Source organism: Loxodonta africana, chromosome 9 (genome assembly GCF_030014295.1).
Source record: "Loxodonta africana isolate mLoxAfr1 chromosome 9, mLoxAfr1.hap2, whole genome shotgun sequence".
NCBI classification, from domain to species: Eukaryota; Metazoa; Chordata; class Mammalia; order Proboscidea; family Elephantidae; genus Loxodonta; species Loxodonta africana.
Window position 1 is genome coordinate 46,548,168 of NC_087350.1, and position 21,949 is coordinate 46,570,116.

Here is a 21,949-nt window from a genome sequence, read left to right on the forward strand (position 1 = left end):
TTTATTGAGATATTTTACATTTTTTTTGTGTGTGTGCCAAGTCTTTGAAATCTAGTATGTATTTTAAACTTCCAATACATCTTAATTCAAACCAGCCACATTTCAAGTGTCCAATAGTCACATGTGGCTTGTACCTACCATATTGGGTAGCACAGATCTCGTATTAAAGGTTTCTATGGCCACCAATTATACCTGACCCAGGTAAGTTGTCTCAACTATCATGCATGTATCTTTGCTCACGGAGAGACCAAACCTGCTACCGTTGAGTCTATTTCAACTCAGCAACCCTATAGGACAGAGTAGAACTGCCCCATAGGGTTTCCAAGGCTAAAATCTTTCCGGAAGTAGACTGCCACATCTTTCTTCCACGGAGCTGCTGGTGGATTCAAACTACCAACCCTTTGGCTGGCAGCCAAGTGCTTTAACCACTGCCACGAGGGCTCCTTTCACAGGGAGAACAGGCCTGAAAACATGGATATAATCACTGCCATAAACAGAGAAAAATATGACACTCAACAGACTACGACCCTAAAGAGGGCTAAGCACACATCTAACTTGCTCATTAATCATTACGTCACCAGCATTGGCATAGTGGCCTGCAAGAGATGCTCAAGAAATTTTTGTGGAATGAATGGATGAACCCTTTAGATTAAGACAGTAAGTAAAAGAGCAGAATATGATAGTTATTTTGAGAGAAGAACGTCCCTCTCAATCCCAGCCTTCACCCCCTGTATGATCTGAAACACGGTGGTACATCCATCCATTTCCCCATCCATTAGTGTGGCCAGTCAACATGGCAAAGCTCTCATTCTCATTCACTCATTTGACCACAGTAGTATCGACGTTCTAAACATTGTACAAGTTCTGTGACCTTCAATTCATTCAGACTTACCCAATCCGATCCACAAAAGGATCCATGGTCTCATCTACCAGGTGCCTGTTAGTCTGCCTACTACCAAATCCTTGCTCTTTAAACATCTTAGTTAATACCAGCAGGTCACTAGGTGCCATCTCAAAGTAAGCATAATAAAGGAAAATAATTTCTAGCAGCATGGACTGTTCCCGAAGGCACTGAACAAACCAGCGAGACACCTGGCGCTCAGTCTGCACAACCAATGAAGAAAAAAGAAAAAGAGAAATAAAGCAAGGTTAAAAAACATATTCAATCTTCCTTCCTTCCTTCCTGTCTACAAATTTCTAACCAAATAATATACTGCACAAACTATTCTGCATCTGGCTTCTTTTCACTTAACAATATATTTTAAATATAATTTGCTGTAACAACATATAAAGAATTTCCTTATTTTTCATTCTTTTTATAGCTGTACAGTAATATACTGCTCGCATACACCATAAATCATTCAACCAGATCCCTCATTATTTTTAATATTCCACAGTATTCCACTGGATAGAACACCATACCCAACTACTGTCAAATACATATTCTTTTCAAGTGTACATGGTACATTGACCAAAACAGATCATATGTTCAGCCATAAACCACGGGATAGTAAATTTTTTTTTCAATGACTGACTTTTTAATCTATCTATTGTGCTTTAAGTGAAAGTTTACAAACAAGTCTCACATACAGAAAGTTATAAAGACCTTGCTATGTACTGCTAGCTGCTCTCCCCCTAACGAGACAGCACATTCCTCCTCTCCACCCTGTATTCCCTGTGTCCATTTGCATAGTAAATTTTAAAAGACTGAAATTATACAGAGTATATTCTCTGACCAAAACTGGAATTGAACTAGAAATTGATAACAATAAGCTATTCAGGAAAATGTCAAATGTTTGGAAATTAACACGTTTCTAAATAATGCATGATCAAAACCAATCACAAAGGAAATTAGAAAATATTTTCATATGAATGATAATGATAATACAATATGTATTTGTGGGATGCAGCAAAGAGCAATGCTTAAAACAAAATGTATTGTTATTTATTAGAAAAGAAGATCTAAAGTTAACTAAGTTTCTACCTTAATAAATCAGAAAAAGACCAAATTAAATCCAAAGTAAGTAAACAGAAACATTAAAGTGCAGAAATTCATGAAGATATAGATATCTACAGAAGATAAATGAAAGCCTATATCCACACAAAAGCATGTGCACATTACACGTAAGAGCCCCAAAAATGGAAACAACTCAAATGGCCGTCAATCGATGAATGTATAAACAAATCGTTGTAAATTCATACACTGGAATGTTATTCAACATAAAAAGGAATAAAGTACTGTTACATGCTACAACATGCATGAACCTCAAAAACACAGTGAAGACGACAAACAGAAATGCCTATATACTATATGATTCTAATTACATTAAAGTCTAAAAAAGGTAAAACTACAGCGACAGAAAGCAGATTAGCGGTTGCTTGGGGCAGAGGTCAGAGACTAAATACAAAGGGGCAAGAGGAAACTTCCCGGGGCAAAATGTTCTATATATTGATCATGCTGGTGCTTACTTCATATAATTGTATACAACTGCCAACGCTCATCAAACTGTACACATAAACTAATTTTAGATGTAAATTATACCTCAATAAAGCTGGGGGGGGAATGCTACAGATATATCATTGATATAAGTCATTTCACATAATAAATGTATTTACAGGATAACTTCCTGAAGAAACTATTGGGTCAACACGTGCGCTTTTTCCAGTTTCAGATACTGTCATATTTTCTATTAAAAGTTCTATCAGTTTATACTTATGCAGCAAAATATGAGATTACCCCTTTTCCCATCCCTTGGACAAGTGTTATTATGTGAATCTGCTGATTGCTCCTGCCCATTTTTCTATGCGGCTATCGGTCTCCTACTGATTGATTTATTGGAGTTCTTTATATTCCAAGGGTATTAGCCCTTTTTGATATGAGTTTATCTTCTGACTTTGTTTACATCATTATTTTGGGGGCTTTGCCTTGCAAAGGATTTTACTTGATGCTGTTGAATTTTTCTTGTCTCTTTCATGGCTTCTGAGATTTGCTTAAAAAGACCTCCCCCAATCAAAAACAAACAAACAAAAATTTCATATTTTCCTTTAGTGCTTTAACAGTTGTTTTTGTTTTGTTTAATTTAAATCATTGATATATCTAAATTTTATTTTGGTAGAAGGTATGAGTTATAGAGATATAGCTTAATTTCTTTTCCAGATGGTTACCCCATAGTTCTAACACTACTTATTGAATAACCCAACTTTTCCCCACTGATTTGAAATGTCACCTTTATCATACATTCATTTCCTATCAGTATTTGGGTCTATTTCCAGATTTTCTATTATGCTCTATTCATCAGTCCTAAGAATTACAGAAGGGCACAATACCACATACCATGAGGTTTCCATGTGTCTCCCACGTTGGTGCTTCAGTTTTATAAAGCTCTTCGAACTGCTGTCTATATTTTGAAACGAGCTCCTTCTCTAATTTATCGACACAGTCTGCATACTCAACCTTAAAAAAAATCAAGTAATTTATACCTAGAGTAAAAGGTAAATATTCAAAAATATACGAATATGAATAATACAGAATTATTAAAAAGGGCTGAATGATACAGAGCAAAGAGAGGTAAGAAGCCTAAATGGCCTTACCCTGTAGGGGTGCCTTTCATCTTGGAAATACGTGAGAAGGTGTAAGACACAACGAAGAATACAGGTTCTTTCTTCATAGTAATAATCTGCAATCTGGGAAGAACCAAAAGATTGAAAATCAGTTACTCATCTTTGGTGGTAAAGAAATCACTTAAAGATGTGAAAAGTCAGGTTTACATAAGCAATCACAGAAATAGATACACATCGAGTTAATCCAAAAGAAAGCAAAACGCCTTCCTAAACCAGAATAACTTAAATCATGCAAGATAAAAGGAATTGTTATTTAATGATATAAACAAGCTTCCAAACAAGTTTTCTAGCATCATTTCTCAGTCAGGGCATTCAAGTAACACACAACGTTATAAACTAAGAGGCCAAATATATGAAAGCAAATATAAAAATGCCACCAATACACATCTTAATTGGTAATAACATGTATTTTAATCTTGCTAAATACCAAACAGTAATTTACTTAAGAAGCCATGGTCAAATTCCATTTTAAAATGAGATTCTAAGTACAATTGCTGCTTGGGGTAGAGGGAGGACAAGCTAGAGTAATAAAGAAATACAAATTAATCCCACTGAATTTAGAACTAGAGAAAAAATATCCATGAACCAATTCTCACCATCAACGACTGAAGAATATCCTCTGGAAAAACTCCTCAGCTTGGTTCAATGGTAAAAAGCCTCTTACTTCATAATGAGTTAATATGAGTCTTTACTAAGACCTTACTGCTTACCCAACAGAAGAGTCAAATGTCAAAAATGCTCAGGGAGAACAAAGTCAAGAAGCTGTCACTCAATTTTGAATCAAAGAATGAAAATGGTGACTACTACTGACCTTCAGAATCAAGGCCTGACTCTGCCTCTCGTCTTGTAGTACCGTCTGAAGGAAACCAAAGTAGTCAAGAAGTCACTTTATAGGTAAAACTTCATTCGCAAAGTAAAAGGTACACATCATCATCTCACCCCTCAAGATTATAGCTGCCATTCATTTCTGGAAACACTTTTTTACCTAAGTGTATCCAAACCTGAGCTCAAATCCCCTTAGTCTCCTCTTGCCTCAATTTCCTCATATGTAAAATGAAGGGCTGGGCAGGCTAGATGGTTTCCCAAGCTCTTTTCAACTCTGATATCATAAGATTCTATGATTAACATGTCAATTTTGACCTCTCCACACCTCCAAGTCTAAGGACAGACCTGAGCTTGAAGCAGATCTTTTTTTTTAAGCCATTAGAAAGCCCTTCCTGAGAATGGCTTTATCACCTACCTCTGTTGCGGAGAACTGGTAGCAAAATTCTATAGCAAAAATCTAAACCCAACAAAGAACAGGATAAAGGCAGCAGAAAGGAGCTGGACATAACCACGAACCTTCAGTGAGTCCCGAGTACCCCTGTAATCCTCTTGAAGGTAACACTGGAGTAATTGCACACTCTGTTCTTCATCAAGACCCTGAAATACACAGGTTATAAGTGAGGAACAGCCACCTCAGCTCAGAAACCATACATAGAATGCCAAGCATTCTGAAGATTTGTCTTCCAGAATGAACACAGGACTTAAATAAACAGAAGTCTTTTTAAAAGATTTCTTATAACATAATTTTAACCCAAATAGGAGAAAAACGGACATGTAATTTATATGATAATGCCAGAAACAACTGTGTATTCACGATCATTATTAATACAGCCAGGAGGCAAGATCTGAGCTTCCAAAATCAAAATAGCTATGTATTTAAATACAAACTAGTCAGCTTAAAAACCACACTGAGTATTTCTGAAACACAACATGCTGAACTTAATCCCCAAAACTAACATAAACTGAGTTTTCACTAACATTCACCAACAATGGAATCACGCACATCCGCACTGTAGGTAATAAACTGAGCCAGTGCTAATTTGTACTCACCAAAAACTTGCTGATTCGTAAACCCAGTTCCTTCAGTGGTGAAGCTACATCTTTATTAGCTTTCACTTTTTCAGCTGAAGTTGGACTATGAAAAGAACAATGAATCATTGCCTCATTCTTAATAACCACCTAGGGGTTTAAAATAAAAATACTGAAAGATATTTTTACTACAGACCTTTTTTTTCCTTTTAGGTGCCTACAAAATACACACACACACACACACAAACACAAAACTTCACCTCTACAGACTTTATAAGACAGAACTGATTATTCCTAAGTAATAAATACATGTCTGTTACAAACCATCATTATAACGATATCTACTATTTGTAGATATATAAAGGTTACACTAATTATTTCTGATCCTTACGACTACCCTGAAAGGTAAATATTACTACCCCATTTTACAAGTGGAATTACCAACACTTAGAAAGATTAAATAACTTACCAAAAATCCCACAGCTAATCAAAAGTTTAATTGAAATTTAAAACCAGGTCTGTTAGTATACATACATAGATTATCTAGCTCTCTCTCCCCTAGAGAGCCTAGAAGCTAAAACACCTCAGCAGCAGTGGACACTCCCAGCATCCAGATCTCTGTTTCTAAATACCATTCTCCAATAAAAGGTACCACCACTCCTTGGAGAAATGGCTGATTCTAGGGCTGGGGCAGGGAAAATGCAAGATGAGTCTGGTGTATCCTACAGTGCCAGAAAATAAGTGTTCAAAAAACGAAAGGATGGAGACATGTCAAACAGACAGAGAAGGCAACCTGAAAGAGCACCCAATGGCCAGAGATGGAACAATGCATAAACAAAATATAAAATAAACATACATGAGTCCATACGATATCAATAAATCAATAAATTAAGTGAGGGATAAAGAAAAAAATCTTCCTTATAGAAGAATTCCAAATAATAGGCATAGGTACTACTCTCTCCAGGAGGTGGAATTTAATTTCGCCAGCACCGCTCCACACTGAGGGTGGGCTACACTTAGCGACTCTTTTCTAAGGAATAGAGCAGTAGGGCAGAGAACAAAGTAACTCCACAGAGAAGAAACATTACCTTGACCAAGGAGCCACGGTTAACATCACCAGTGATTTCATGTGGCTATCATGTACTCTCTAATGTGTGATAAGAATGTACTTCACCTCTGTGTATTCATCCCCAAAACCCACAACCCTAGTCTAATAAAGAGAAAAACACTGGACAAATGCAAATTGAGGACATTCTAAAAAATACCTGCCCAATCCTCCTCAAAACTGTCAAGGTCATGAAAAACAAGGAAAGAATGAGAAACTGTCACAGCCAAGAGGAGACTAAGGAGTCATGACAACTAAATGCCATGTGGTACCCTGGGCTGGATCCTGGAACAGAAAGAGGACATTAAAGAAAAAACGGTTAAATTCAAATAAAGTCTGGAGTTGAGTTAAAATCAAAAACGTGTTTGTCAGACTTTAAATCCCATGCTACTAAAGGGGACTTTTCTCTTTAAAAAAGAAACTAAATGCCACAAATATCCATTCTGTGAACTAACGCATGTTGTTGTTTTCGGATTTTTTTAATAGAGACTCTCACATTTCACAGAAAATCCACAACATAAAGGCTAGTATAAGAGTAAACAATAAGTTCCAAAAGAGGCAACACAGAATGATGATTAAGAACACAGACACTGGAGTGAGACTACCAGGTTCAAATCCTGGTTCTACCACTTACTAGCTGTGTGACCTGGGGCAAGTTACTTAACCTCTTTGTGTCTCAGTTTCCCCATCTGTAAAACGGAAACAATGATAATAAGAGTACCTAAATATGGTAATACAGTGATTATCTTCTTTTTTTAAAGTCCATATATTTTAGATACACAGTGAAGTATTTCCACATAAAATAATATGGTGCCTGCGATTTACTTCAAAATAATTACACAGGAAGGGTTACTAGAGCAAAAAAAGTTATTTACCAATTTAAGAGAGTGAAAATAGAAAGTGAAGGTGTAGTAAGTTCAACAGACATTCAGAAGTAGGATGAAAATAAGGGTGGTCTGGTAACTGTGATGTATGATAGAATGAGATCTGGACTAGGAATTAAAATAAATTTCTGGTTCTACAAGCTGTTATTCTCTTCTTTTTTAACTACTTTATATTTAATTATTGCTTATTTTTCACTGCCCAATAAAAAAAATCTATATATTTATCAAAGAATAAAATAGTACCTATCTCAAAGGGTTGTTGTGAAGATTAAATGACTTATTGTAAGTCAGGTGCTTAGAGTAATCATTGGTACACAGTAAACACTAAGTAAATGTCAGCTGCCATTATCACTGTTCAATGCTACATCCCAGTATTCAGTGCTCACACTGTCTCACACAAACATGATGGACCCCAAATAATATTAGAAATATTAGTTGAATATTTAGTAAATCCTCACTCTCAGAAACTAGGGTCATATGATTTAATTCTAAAATACTGTATTTCTAGAATAAATTTTTCTTTCAGTAAACAGAAAAATCTGCCCTACTCTTTTCCATTGATAACCAAATTGTATTCTCTTTGATCTACATAACCCAGCAATATCATAAACACATGAGGATGGCTTCATCTATGCCAACTTCCTCAAGGAAATTTTTCTAACAGATACATGAAGAGTCATACCTGGGAGGTTTATAGTAAGAAAGTCCCTCTAACAGCCGCTGCCAATGTTTATTCAGTTCTGCCTCAATCTGATTCTGGAAAAGAACAAAACAATTATACAAATGCAATTGTAATTAGTCTCCAGTATCACTCTGAGGATTACATATTCCTTTGAGTCTTTTTACAATGCACCTTTCCTCACAACTGAAATCATTTTGAATATAGAATTCTATAAGCTTGCTTTTCTATGCTTAACATTATAACATAACAATTTAACCTTGCTATTATGAAAACCTCGATAAACCTCGATAAACATACTTTCTAGTGGCTGCTTAATTTCTAACAAGTGGCTAGCTTATAATTGACGCGCCATTCCTCTAATGTTAGACACGCATAAGATGATTATCTAGCGTTCAGATCTTGTGCGCGAATTTTTTTCAGAATTTCTTTCTCTTAAGATACATGTCTAGAAGAGGCACACCAAAAAATATGAAGGGTCTAAAAATAGTGTAGTATTCATTATGTTAATTACAATAATAACAAGGATAGGAATAACTGAATGTTATCACGATGCTCTATCCTCACAGGATCAGAACACCTAAGGAGCAACATGGAGAACTGTCCACTAATGATTACACACTTGGAAGTATCTTAGAAACTACAGCCTCTATAACCTAAAGGAGCCAGCCAGCCAGCAAACGGAAAAGGAAAAAAGGCCAAGTAGAGTGTGAGACAGAGAAAAGAACTGAGAATCTTTCTGGGCCTGAGGTAACAGAATGGTATTTGTATCCCTACCCTTAGCAGCCAATGAAGCAGCACTGATAACTTTTCAGCAAAGGAATCTCTAAAGTACAAAGACAGATATTTAGAAAACTTCAGCAGCTAAAATATAAGATATATATTGATTTCAACAGAGAGATGAAGGAAATGCATGTTTATTAAGTTTTGAGAATAAAGACTATCTTTACTTTCTACTTCAAAGAGAAGGCAGGTTTTTTGGTAATGTTAGCTACACAAAAAAACACATGAATCCATTCAAGAACACCACCACTTACCAGTTCTCTCAGAGCTGACCTTCCAAGCAGAATTGTCCACAGTTCTCTACTGCTCCTGAGAAATAAGAGAAAGCAAAAAGGTAATTGTTTTTTAGATTGTACAAACTTGACTAAGCTGCCTCACAACTATTTTGTCTACTGTCCTGAAGCAAAATACTCAATGTGCAAAGCAATTTCTTAAAATTTTGGAAAGTAATCCTGTTATACTGTTCTTAGGAATTTTATGTTCAAAATAAAAATTAAAAAACTAATGATGTTAACCTAAGCCAATCAGATACTGTATCAAAAAATGAGGATGGCCACCATAGTTGATCATATCTGAGATATATTAATTGCAAGAAATATCACTGTTTGTATGCTAAGGAAAAATGCTGCCAATGAAAACCAAACCAAACCCATTGTTATCAAGTCGATTCCGACTCATTAAGACCCTATAGGACAGAGTAGAACTGTCCCATAGGGTTTCCAAGGCTATAATCTTTATAGAAGCAGACTGCCACATCTTTCTCCCGTGGAGTGGCTGGTGGGTTTGAATCATTGACCTTTTGGTTAGCAGCCGAACACTTAACCACTGCAGCACCAGGATTTCTATGCTGCTAATAAGCTATAACATTTCATCAATTATAAGACACATTCTGATTTCAGAGGTATTAAAAGTGTGAAAAAAATGTGTATCTTAGAATGGATTATGTAGTATGTAACTAATGGACTACAGTAAGACTTCTCTGCTAAGAAGACAGGACAGTTCAATTTAATATTTTTATCTCCCTCTTTTTCTTTACAGAGGTGATGGGGGTGCAGTGGTTAAAATGAGAGACTGCTAATCAAAAGCTCAGCGGTTCGAAACCACAAGGCTCCTTGGGAAAAAGATGTGAAAGATGTAGCAGTTTACTCCCACAAAGATTTACAGGCTTTGAAACCCTATGGGGTCGCTGTGAATCGGAATCAACTCAAAGGCAGTGTGTTTGGGTTTTGGGTTTCTCATTAAAATGTAGTGACCAATAAGAAAGAAAAATCTAGAAAAGAACTAGGTACATTCCAGGGCTACCATCACCTCCAGATATTTTTTCTAAACATATGATATAATTCATTTTCTCATTCAAGTAAACTCTAACAGTTATGAATAGTACCAGTGTTCCTTATTAATGAACTCCCACAAGGGAGAACATACAGTGCTAGAGACGTGAGATAAAAAACTTACATTAGATACAGTTCCTCCCCACAGTGAGGTCTTCAAGTATACCCCCCACCATGTGCTTACTCCAGTTCCTTCCTTTGTTCATACCTTTGGAATTTCAGGAAAATTTTATTTTTTGGTCTAGGATTAAACTTTAAAAGATAACCATTAAGAAAGTCTCTCAAGACTGGAACCCTTATACACTGCTGGTGGGGATGTAAAATGGTACAACCACTTTGGGAATCGATTTGGCACTTCCTTAAAAAGCTAGAAATGGAACTACCATATGATCCTGCAATCCCACTCCTCAGAATATATCCTAGAGAAATAAGCCTTTACACAAACAGATATATGTACACCCACGTTTATTAAAGCACTGTTTACGATAGAAAAAAGATGGAAGCAACCAAGGTGCCCATCAACGGACGAATGAATAAATAAATTATGGTATATTCACACAATGGAATATGACGCATCGATAAAGAACAGCGAGGAATCTGTGAAACATTTCATAACATGGAGGAACCTGGAAGGCATTATGCTGAGTGAAATTAGTCAGTTGCAAAAGGACAAATACTGTATAAGACCACTATTATAAGAACTTGAGAAATAGTTTAAACTGAGAAGAAAACATTCTTTTGTGGTTACGAGAGGGGGGAGGGAGGGAGGGTGGGAGAGGGATATTCGCTAATTAGATAGTAGATAAGAACTACTTTAGGTGAAGGGAAAGAGAACACACAATACAGGAGAGGTCAGCACAACCGGACTAAACCAAAAGCAAACAAATTTCCTGAATAAACTGAATGCTTCAAAGGCCAGTGTAGCAGGGGCAGGGGTTTGGGGACCATGGTGTCAGGGGACATCTAAGTCAATTGGCATAATAAAATCTATTAAGAAAACACTCTGCATCCCACTTTGGAAAGTGCCGTCTGGGGTCTTAAACACTAGCAAGCAGCCATCTAAGATGCATCAATTGGTCTCAACCCACCTGGATCAAAGGAGAATGAAGAACACCAAGGACACGAGGTAATTACGAGCCCAAGAGACAGAAAGGGCCACGTGAACCAACGACTACATCATCCTGAGACCAGAAGAACTAGATGGTGCCCGGCTATAACTGATGACTGCCCTGACAGGGAACACAACAGAGAACCCCTGAGGGAGCCGGAGAGCAGTGGTATGCAGACCCCAAATTCTCATAAAAAGACCAGACTTAATGGTCTGACTGAGCCTAGAAGGACCCCGGTGGTAATGGCCCCTAGAACTTCTGTTGACCCAGGACAGGAACCATTCCCAAAGCCAACTCAGCAGACATGGATTGGACTGGACAATGGGTTGGAGAGGGATGCTGGTGAGGAGTGAGCTTCTTGGATCAGGTGGACACTTGAGAGACTATGTTGGCATCTCCTGCCTGGAGGGGGGATAAGAGGGTAGAGGGGGTTAGAAGGAAATGGGCACAAAAAGAGAGAGTGGAGGGAGAGAGCGGGCTGTCTCATTAGGGGGAGAGTAATTGGGGGGAGTATATAGCAAGGTATATATAAGTTTTTGCGTGAGAGACTGACTTGATTTGTAAACTTTCACTTAAAGCACAATAAAAATTATTAAAAAAAAAAAAAGCTAGAAATAGAACTACCATACGATCCAGCAATCCCACTCCTCGGAACATATTCTAGAAAAATAAGAGCCTTTACACGAACAGATATATGCACACCCATGTTCACTGCAGCACTGTTTACAATACCAAAAAGATGGAAGCAACCAAGGTGCCCATCAATGGATGAATGGATAATTATGGTATATTCAGACAACAGAATACTACACATTGATAAAGAACAATGGTCAATCCATGAAACATTTCATAACGTGGAGGAGTCTGGAAGGCATTACGCTGAGTGAAATCAGTCAAATGGAAAAGGACAAATACTGTATGAGATCACTATTATAAGAACTCGAGAAATAGTTTAAACAGAGAAGAAAATATTCTTTGATGGTTATGAGAGTGGGGAGGGAGGGAGAAGAGCATTCACTAATTAGATAGTAAGCAAGAACTATTTTAGGTGAAGGGGAAGACAACACACAATACAGGAGAGGTCAGCACAACTGGACTAAACCAAAAGCAAAGAGGTTTCCTGAATAAACTGAACACTTCAAAGGCCAGCGTAGCAGTTGCGGGGGTTTGGGGACCATGGTTTCAGGGGACATCTAGCTCAACTGGAATAATAAAATCTATTAAGAAAACATTCTGCATCCCACTTTGGAGAGTGCCGTCTGGGATCTTAAACGCTAGCACACGGCCATCTAAGATGCATCAATTGGTCTCAATTCACCTGGCACAAAGGAGAATGAAGAACGCCAAAGATACAAGGTAAGTATGAACCCAACAGACAGAAAGGGCCACATAAACCATAGACTACATCAGCCTGAGACCAGAAGAGCTAGATGGTGCCTGGCTACAACGGATGACTGCCCTGACAGGGAACACAACACAGAACCCCTGAGGGAACAGGAGAGCAGTGAGACGCAGACCTCAAATTCTCATAAAAAGACCAGACTTAATGGTCTGACTGAGACTAGAAAGAACCCAGAGGTCACGGTCCTCAGACCTTCTGTTTGCCCAAGACAGGAACCATTCCCAAAGCCAACTCTTCGGACAGGGACTGGACTGGACTATGGGATTGAAAATGATACTGGTGAGGAGTGACCTTCTTGGAACAAGTAGACACATGAAACTATGTGGGCAGCTCCTGTCTGGATAGGTGATGAGAGGGCAGAGGGGGTCAGAAACTGCCCGAATGGACATGAAAATAGAAAGTGGAAAGGAGTGTGCTGTCTCATTAGGGGGAGAGCAACTAGGAGTATATAGCGAGGTGTATATAAATTTTTGTATGAGAGACTGACTTGATTTGTAAACTTTCACTTAAAGCACAATTAAAATTAAAAAAAAAGAAAAATTCTCTCAAGAGTTATAAAGAAGGTAAGGATTATATTTTGTAAGATCCTAAATCAGTACCTAGAATTGTTGTTGCTGTTAGTGTCAAGTCGGTTCCAACTCATAGCAACCCTATATACAACAGAACGAAACACTGCCTCGTCCTGCCCCTAGAATAAAAAACTCATTGCTGTCGAGTTGATTCTGACTCATAGCGACCCCATAGGACATAACAGAACTGCCCCACAGAGTTTAAAAGGAGCACCTGGTGGATTTGAACTCCCGACCTTTTGGTTAGCAGCCGTAGCACCTAACCACTATACCACCAGGGTTTTCCCGCACCTAGAATAGTAACCTAAAAAAATAAACACTGCTTAGAAAGCCTACCCACAGGAAAAAAATGAAAAGGTCCTAGTAGTCTATACTAAAAGGTCCCTACAAAAGGAATGCAAGCTGTGCAACTGTGAGTATAAAGTAAAAAGTGTTTTCCCCGCTAAGACTGTAAAAGCACTACTTCTATTTAAAAATTATCTTTCAGGATTTTCCCATCAAAAGAGATTAAAACACACTGAAAAATTAAAAACCTATTTACTACGGGTTAATGCTTTTAAGAAAACAAGGTCGATTTTGTTAAATAGTCACCAACCCCTACAACTGAACACTGGATTCACTAATAATTTTCTTGATAAAAGACAGCATTCACTGTGGAAAATAATTAGGAGATTAGACCAGTAAATAAACAAATGTCCCTTTATACTGATAATGTATATATAAAAAGGTATGAATAAGTAAAGCCCTAAGGAATTAAAAAGATAGAGGTGAGCTCATGGTTTAAAGAAATGTACATACAGCAGAACTTGAAAAGAATGCCATTTGTAAAGGGAATTATCTTATTTGTCTGATATATCTGGATTAGCCAAAATGAAATGCTTTATTTAAGATGAAATACATTTTTATTGTTACTAAGGATAGCTTCCGTTTCCACAAAATTGATTAGACACCTGTTATATAACACTAATACCATGGCTACACAGTACATCAAAATTAATGGAAAGAAATTTATTATTAACTGAAGGCTTTGTATGCCTGAGCTAAGTCACTCTTTCTTGATCATCCATCTTATACTTTCAAAACGCCTGGGAATCGATGAGCTTTAATTTACCAGCATTTGCTTAGATCTCTAACTAGATAGCTAGCAGTCATTCCCATAAAAAACGAGAAGAGACTGCAAAGACCACTACCCACATTTGAGGACCAGCCAGGATCCGGAATTCCTTGTTTTCTCAAATTCAAGTCATGGCTATTTGTTATAACAACATTTGCACAATAAAAAAGCATAATAATGTTTCTCAAAACGTAGTTCTCAGACCACCTACAGCAAAATCACTTGGTGAACAACACATGACACACTGCAGAACCCTGGTCACCACCTACAGCTACTCTTTCCTGGAGGTAGGGCACAGGAATCTACATCTTATAACAAGTATGCCAAATGAGTTCCTAAATCACCACTGCTCCAGGGCATCAATTAGCCTCAGAGAAGCAGACAAAAGACTTAGTCTATTGGCTCTCTCTGCCTTTTATCTGTTTGATATATTAGTTTTGGGGTTTATTTTGAGAAAAAGATTCTGCTACTAAATGAGACTAGAAACCACTCCCCTGGAATGAGGCAGTAACTTTTACATTTAATACTCGAAAAAAAAAGAAATTCTCATTGGTAAATCCATGTCATGTGATGGTCTTTATACGGTGTCAAAAAATAATGCTGTCGAAAACTTGAATTTTTGATAATAAGAAAAGTAAGTATCACGCAATTATGTCAGTTGTTGCTGTTAGCTGCTGTTGAGTTGGCCCCCAATTCATGGTGGCCACACATACAACAGAACAAAACGCTGCCTGGTCCTGCACCATCCCCATGATTAGTTGTATTTCTGACTGTTGTTTTCCACAGGGTTCTCAGTGGCTGATTTTCAGAAGTAGGTAACCAGACCTTTCTTCCTAGTCCATCCAGTCTAGAAGCTCTGTTGAAACCTGTTCAGCGTCATAGCAACATGCAAGCCTCCACCGACAGAGGGTAGTGGTTGTATAAGAGGTGTGTTGGCAAGGAATGGAACCCAGGTCTCTCGCGTGGATGGCAAGAATTCTACCAGTGAACCAACAGTATCTCATAATATGTCAGGCACACTGTCTTACTGAATAGTGACAGCTTGTTTATGAGGCAAATACTGTTGTTATTCCCATTAGCTAATCTGGAAACTAAGGTTTAAAAGTGGTTAAGTAACTTGCCTATCACACAGCTAATATACTACAATGGAGCCAGGGCTTGAACCAGGTGCTCTGCATGACTCCAGAGCTCAACTACTACATTTCACTGCCTCAGGATGCACCCAAGAATTCATGCTGCCAGCAAGCAAAGATGTCAACTGAGGTGTTCTACAATAGCGGACCATACCCTTAACGTAGTAGCTGGCACAGATATTTGAAAGAATAAACATCAAAGAAAGGGAATGATATGGGTCCCTTTTAGGCTTGCAATCTAACTGGAACAGAAAAATCAAGAAAAACAATATATGCAGAAGTACCAACAGAAGGGAGAATAAAGGAGAAAATGGCAGAGTTATCAGGAACAAAATCTATGGAAGTAAGTCTAACTGGTTTCCTCAATACCTACATACTCACTGGCCTAGGAATAATGGGGATACAAATAAATCTAAGACCTTTATGATGCTAAGCTTAAGGGATGAGAACGGCAAAGGATATTAAATACACATTACACAATCGGCAAAAAGGAAGAAAGTACTAAAGGGCATGATACTAACAACTAATACAAAGAAACTTAACCACATAGAACAGAAAAGTCAGAAGAGAGAGGGATTGCTGGGGACTGATTCAGTGATTGACAAAAGGCTTCATCTCAAATTGGGACCTAAAGGCTTGACTGAAACTTAGAACTGTGAAGCCCACCCAAGACTCGGGGAAATAGCTTCTATATATATTTCCAAGAAACTATGTGCTAATGTCTCTCATTTACATGCACAATACTCCTTTCAGCGAAGTATGTAGGGGAGACACTAAGGCACAGATTAAATAATTTGCCTCAAATTCAAAGGTAAAGTTTTAAAAACTTCACTATTTCCAGTCCAGTGTTCCAGCAAACATGGAACGTCATTCCTACAAGAGCTGAAGTTAATGGAGCCTGAAAATTATCTTCTTTAGTCATCCATCTCATTGGAAAGCTATGAGTGAAGGCTACTGGGAGTTAGAAATAACTGTTTCTACAATTCAGTCCTTTGGATAGAAAGCTGGGACACAGCCAAGCTACCTTGATGAGATATTTAATAAATAAAAGCTGCCACTGCCCGTGGACGCTCTAACTTCACAGAGGAAGTATACCTCTCTTGTGTGAACTGAGATTTAAGCTCAGCAGCAAAAGCTTTCCAAATTGCAGTTCTATTTTTGTTTAGCACACCTACACCATTCAGACTAATTCAAACACTTTAACTGAAGAACACAGGAGTTACAAGAAAAGTGCCAATATTCAAACTTTCTGCCAACTCCTGAGTGACCTTCCCAAAAGATTGATTTAAGGGTAGTATTCCTTTTTTTTTTTTTTTTTTTAAACTAATGCCAGCTTGTATTAACATTCACAATGACTTTTCCCACAAAAAAAAAAAAAAAAGCCTCACAGCCACTTCAATACTACTCTGGAAATGATCTGCATTTGGAGAGACAGGTTCAAAATGGTGAGGTCGCTTGTCTGCAGTCATCTGCAAATCTGAGGCATCAGGAAGAGAATTAAGTTTTCTCTTAGTCCAGACCTACAGGCATTTCAGACAGAGGACTGCTGCTCAGTATAATTCCATCTGCTACTGAATGTGACTTTTGGCACACACACACAAAAAAATCACTCTCCTGATACAAGCCATGAGCAAAGCAGTGCCTAAGAATTCTAATGCCCTTTCTTCCTCCTTAGGATGAGTTTGGTAGGTTCCCCAGCATGAACAAGTCATCTTTCAGGCAAACCAATGCTTTCCTAATGTTCCTTTTCATTAAGGAACATGCTTTATTCTACAGGAGCCATAACGACTATGAAACAACCCTAAGAAAAGGAGGGCACAGTGGCTACAATGCTGTCCTGATACAATGGTTGGCATGAAACGACAGAGGAGAAAAAAGCAAACTGGTCCTCACAAGGTACAGATGTAGTCCAGGGAAAATTCCAGAGGAGAAAAATCTCACTTTCAGCTGGGAAATTAAAGTGATGCCAGAGAAAACGGACAATATTTGTAATAAATACTAATGGCTTTTTTTTTTTTTTATTACATGCTATTCCTGGGTACGGAGGATACAGTGGGGAATACGACAAAAAAGTGGGGAAAACATTGTTGGCACTGGGAATATAAGCGCCATAACTAATTTGACTAGGGAAGGTGGGAGGGAGTAGAATGGACGAAACCTCTTCAAGGTGGAATGTGGAAGACAGGGGTGTGAAGGTTTCATTACAGTTCTGGAGTCGAAGAGACTCGGATTTGAATCCTCCCTCACTTTACCCCTTAGCTAGCAGAGCGGGACTTCTGACTCATCTGTAAAGGGTACCTCACAAGAGCTGTGAGAATTCAAAAGGATCTCACCAGTGTCTGGCAAGAGCAAACCCTCTATATTGAAAACTGTATTATTCTTTTTAGCGTTTCGTCTTCTTGCTCCCAAAGCCTAGAACAGTGCCTGAAATCTCTTGGGAGATTTGAACACATCGGCTGACCGAATCAATGAGTAAAATAATGAATAGATGGGTGGATGAAAGGCTGAGCGGAGAATGAGGACAAAAACTACAAGGAGGTGGCTCTGTGCAACAAGAGAGCACATGAGGAGAACCTGAGAGGCAGGGAAGGCCCGGGACAGGTCACCGGGGGGCTGCGGCGGGGACGTGGGGGGAGGGGGAGGGAAGGAGAGGGTCCTCCAGGCGACCGCAAAGCGCCCGTTGCGCCTCGAGGTAGCGTCACAGCCAGACGAGGAAGCGCTAGTGGGGCTCCAAAGGACACACGGACGGGAAGAGGGGAAGAAGAGAAAAGGACTTGGGTGAGGAGACGGGAAGCCCAGCACTGAGGGATAAGGTGAGGAACCGGCCCTCCGCTTGGAGAAGTCCCTTCAGCTCCCCGCGCGCGGGGACCGTTTGCACGTAACCGCTTCCCGTCTCGGCGCCGTCTACCCAGCCGGGCTTCGCACCGCCACCGCCGCCACATCCCGCTCCCAATTCCCGCCCCGCTTCTGCTTAGTTTCGAGCCCGCGCCTCACAGCCAACCCCGACAACTTGGCCCGCTCCGCACCTCACACACGGCTCGCCGGCGGCCGCCGCCATCTTCCCGCGCGCGCGCCCCAGCCCCGCCCCCAGACGCGGCGCCCACGTGACCGCTCGCCTGGTACCTGACGCGTGGGGCGGAGCTTCCGTCACGTGAGTCCGGTACGGGGCGGGGCCAAGATGGCGATACCCGGGGAAGCGGAGAACCAGCGGCCAGGGTGTCCGCGGTCGTGAGGAAGGCGGCCGAGAGACGGTGTCTACTCCGTAAATTGGAGGCGGTGGAGAGTGACGGGACTCCAGCTTTCAGGCCGCAGAGAGTGACCTGCAGTGGAGTTCTGTCCTTACAACTGGAAAACGGAGGGAGAAGGTTACTGGCTGGGTGAAACCGTTGTCCTTTGCTTGGCGGTGCTGAGGGACCAAGAGTCCAAGGCGTCCCTAGTCACCCCGGCTTTCCGGGGGCCTCAAGCCTGGAGACATGACCCGAGATAGCGCTCCTCCGACCCCGGGGGCGGGAGCTCCGCTGAGCGGTTCGGTCCTGGCAGAGGCGGCAGTGGTGTTCGCCATGGTGCTGAGCATTCACGTAACCGTGTGGGACCGATACTCGTGGTGCGCTGTGGCCCTCGCAGTGCAGGCCTTCTACGTCCAATACAAGTGGGATCGGCTGCTCCAGCAAGGAGGCGCCGTCTTCCAGTTCCGAATGTCTGCCAACAGTGGACTACTGCCTGCCTCCATGGTCATGCCTTTGCTCGGACTGGTCATGAAGGAACGCTGCCAGGCTGCAGGGAACCCACACTTTGAACGTTTTGGTATCGTCGTAGCAGCCACTGGCATGGCAGTGGCCCTCTTCTCGTCAGTGTTGGCGCTGGGCATCACTCGCCCCGTGCCCACCAACACTTGCGTCATCTCGGGCTTGGCTGGAGGTGGCATCATTTACATCATGAAGCACTCGCTTAGTGTGGGTGAGGTGATTGAGGTCCTAGAGGTCCTGCTAATCTTCGTGTACCTCAACATGATCCTGCTGTACCTGCTGCCCCGCTGCTTCACCCCTGGAGAGGCAGTGCTGGTATTAGGTGGCATCAGCTTTGTGCTCAACCAGCTTATCAAGCGCTCTCTGACAGTGGTGGAAAACCAGGGGGACCCAGTGGACTTCTTCTTGTTGGTAGTGGTGGTAGGGATGGTGCTCATGGGTATCCTCTTCAGCACCCTCTTTGCCTTCATGGACTCAGGCACCTGGGCCTCCTCCATCTTCTTCCACCTCATGACCTGCGTGCTGGGCCTTGGTGTGGTCCTGCCCTGGCTGCATCGACTCATCCGCAGGAATCCCTTGCTCTGGCTCCTTCATTTCCTCTTCCAAACAGATACCCGCATCTACCTCCTAGCCTATTGGTCTCTGCTGGCCACCTTGGCCTGCCTGGTAGTGCTGTACCAGAATGCAAAGCGATCATCTTCTGAATCCAAGAAGCACCAGGCCCCCACCATCGCCCGGAAGTATTTCCACTTCATTGTGGTAGCCACCTACATCCCAGGTATCATCTTTGACCGGCCACTGCTCTATGTGGCCGCCACTGTATGCCTGGCAGTCTTCATCTTCTTGGAGTATGTGCGCTACTTCCGCATCAAGCCCCTGGGCCACACTCTGCGGAACCTCCTGTCCCTCTTCCTGGATGAACGAGACAGTGGACCACTCATCCTGACCCACATCTACCTGCTCCTGGGCGTGTCTCTTCCCATTTGGCTGGTCCCCAGACCCTGTACACAGAAGGGTAGCTTCGGGGGAGCAAGGGCCCTAGTCCCTTACGCTGGCGTCCTGGCTGTGGGTGTAGGCGATACTGTGGCCTCTGTCTTTGGCAGCGCCATGGGAGAGATCCACTGGCCTGGAACTAAAAAGACTTTCGAGGGGACCATGACGTCTATATTTGCCCAGATCATTTCTGTAGCTCTGATCTTAATCTTTGACAGTGAAGTGGACCTAAACTACAATTATGCTTGGATTTTGGGGTCCATCAGTACTGTGTCCCTCCTAGAAGCGTACACCACACAGATAGACAATCTCCTTTTGCCTCTCTACCTCCTGATATTGCTGATGGCCTAGTTGTTGTGCAGCAGTAGTGATGGAGGAGACAGGAACATGGGGAGTGTGAATGGCCCCCACAGCAGCCAGCCACTTGGGTATGAAGAGCCAAGGGGTGAAAAGAAGATTGGACTTTTGGGTTGGTTCAAATTTAAAATAAAAATCAAAGCTTTCTTGGTTTTAGTTTTGCTAATGTTAAAAAAAAAAAAACGCTTAAAGAATAGTGCAGCAGCTCAAAGAATTCGAGTGTGCTGCAGACCCCCTCCCTCCACACACACACACACCTAGCAGTCCTCAGAAGGGGCAGGAGTGGACACCGGAGGGAGGAAGTAGAGCATAGGGGTTAATGCTTCAGGTTCTGGTGTCAGACTAATCTGGTTAGAATCCTTGGTTGTGGCACTTAACTGTGTGGACTCAGTTCTCCTGTCTGCAAGATGAGAATTAACAGCGCATATCTCATGGGGGTGTTGTGAGGATCCAGTGAGATGAGATATGTAAAGTGTCCAGTCCAGGGCACGATGAGCAATCAGTGCGGGAAAGTGTCATTATAACCTGAGACCAGGTTCATCGTAGCAAAAAAGCCATGCGAGCCAAGGGGGCTTTATCAGTTGTACTTGGAGACCCGAGCGATCTTTACTTTTACTTCCCTGTTTCATTTGGGGTAGGAAGAACTGAAGGGGGGAGGTAGGGTCAGCTTGTTGTGTGTATGAAGAAGAGGATCAGGTCCTGCACTGATATTTTGTTTCAGCCAACCTCTTCCCCCACCCCCGCCCTCCAAGGCCTCTGCGGCCTGGCCGAGTGGTGCTGCTGAGCTGGACAGCACAGGATCTTGTCAAGGGGTCCCTCCTGAGACCCTCTCACACTCCAGTCACATCAAACTTGTCTTTGTCTCTTCCCTTGGCAGCATATTAAAGCCTTATGGGGCAGTTCTACTCTGTCCTATAGGCTCGCTATGAGCCGGAATTGACTCAACGGCACTGGGTTCTGGTTAGGACAGGTTCAGAGGGGCTGGAGGAGTTTCCTGGGAGTTCAGAATGGCTCTACTCTGGAACTCTGCCCGAGCAAGGAGCCTACACCGCAGCCTTGTGTCCCACGCAGAGAGCCTGGCACGTAAGCAGGAACTTGGTCGGCATTCGCTGAATGGATAAAAGTTTCCTATCAGCAGGAAGATAGCACAGCACATTTCATGAGGCCGAACGTCCAATCTGGTAGGGAAAGGCCTAGCACAAAGAGATGAGAACTTTGGTCCAACAAGGCCAGAAGCCAGGAGCAGAGCCAGGACCAGCTCTGGGGGAG

At 41.2% G+C, this 21,949-nt stretch overlaps 2 protein-coding genes across 2 annotated transcripts in view; one reads left to right on the forward strand and one right to left on the reverse strand.

Annotated features, from left to right (window-relative positions):
- Positions 1-18,673, reverse strand: part of NUP188 (nucleoporin 188) — a 49,589-nt gene extending 30,916 nt beyond the window's left edge. The window contains exons 1-9 of the mRNA XM_003407423.4: positions 18,611-18,673; positions 9,181-9,235; positions 8,147-8,220; positions 5,497-5,581; positions 4,963-5,043; positions 4,433-4,477; positions 3,592-3,684; positions 3,335-3,454; positions 893-1,104 (exon numbers count right to left, since the gene is read on the reverse strand). Of these exons, the coding sequence (XP_003407471.2) occupies positions 893-1,104; positions 3,335-3,454; positions 3,592-3,684; positions 4,433-4,477; positions 4,963-5,043; positions 5,497-5,581; positions 8,147-8,220; positions 9,181-9,235; positions 18,611-18,642 (797 nt within the window). The 5' untranslated portion in view covers positions 18,643-18,673. The remainder of the gene's footprint in view (positions 1-892; positions 1,105-3,334; positions 3,455-3,591; positions 3,685-4,432; positions 4,478-4,962; positions 5,044-5,496; positions 5,582-8,146; positions 8,221-9,180; positions 9,236-18,610) is intronic.
- A 65-nt stretch (positions 18,674-18,738) lies between these two features.
- Positions 18,739-21,255, forward strand: DOLK (dolichol kinase). Its single transcript, XM_003407656.4, has one exon. The coding sequence runs from the start codon at positions 19,058-19,060 to the stop codon at positions 20,672-20,674; it is 1,617 nt and encodes a 538-aa protein (XP_003407704.1). The 5' UTR covers positions 18,739-19,057; the 3' UTR covers positions 20,675-21,255.
- Positions 21,256-21,949: the final 694 nt, after the last annotated feature.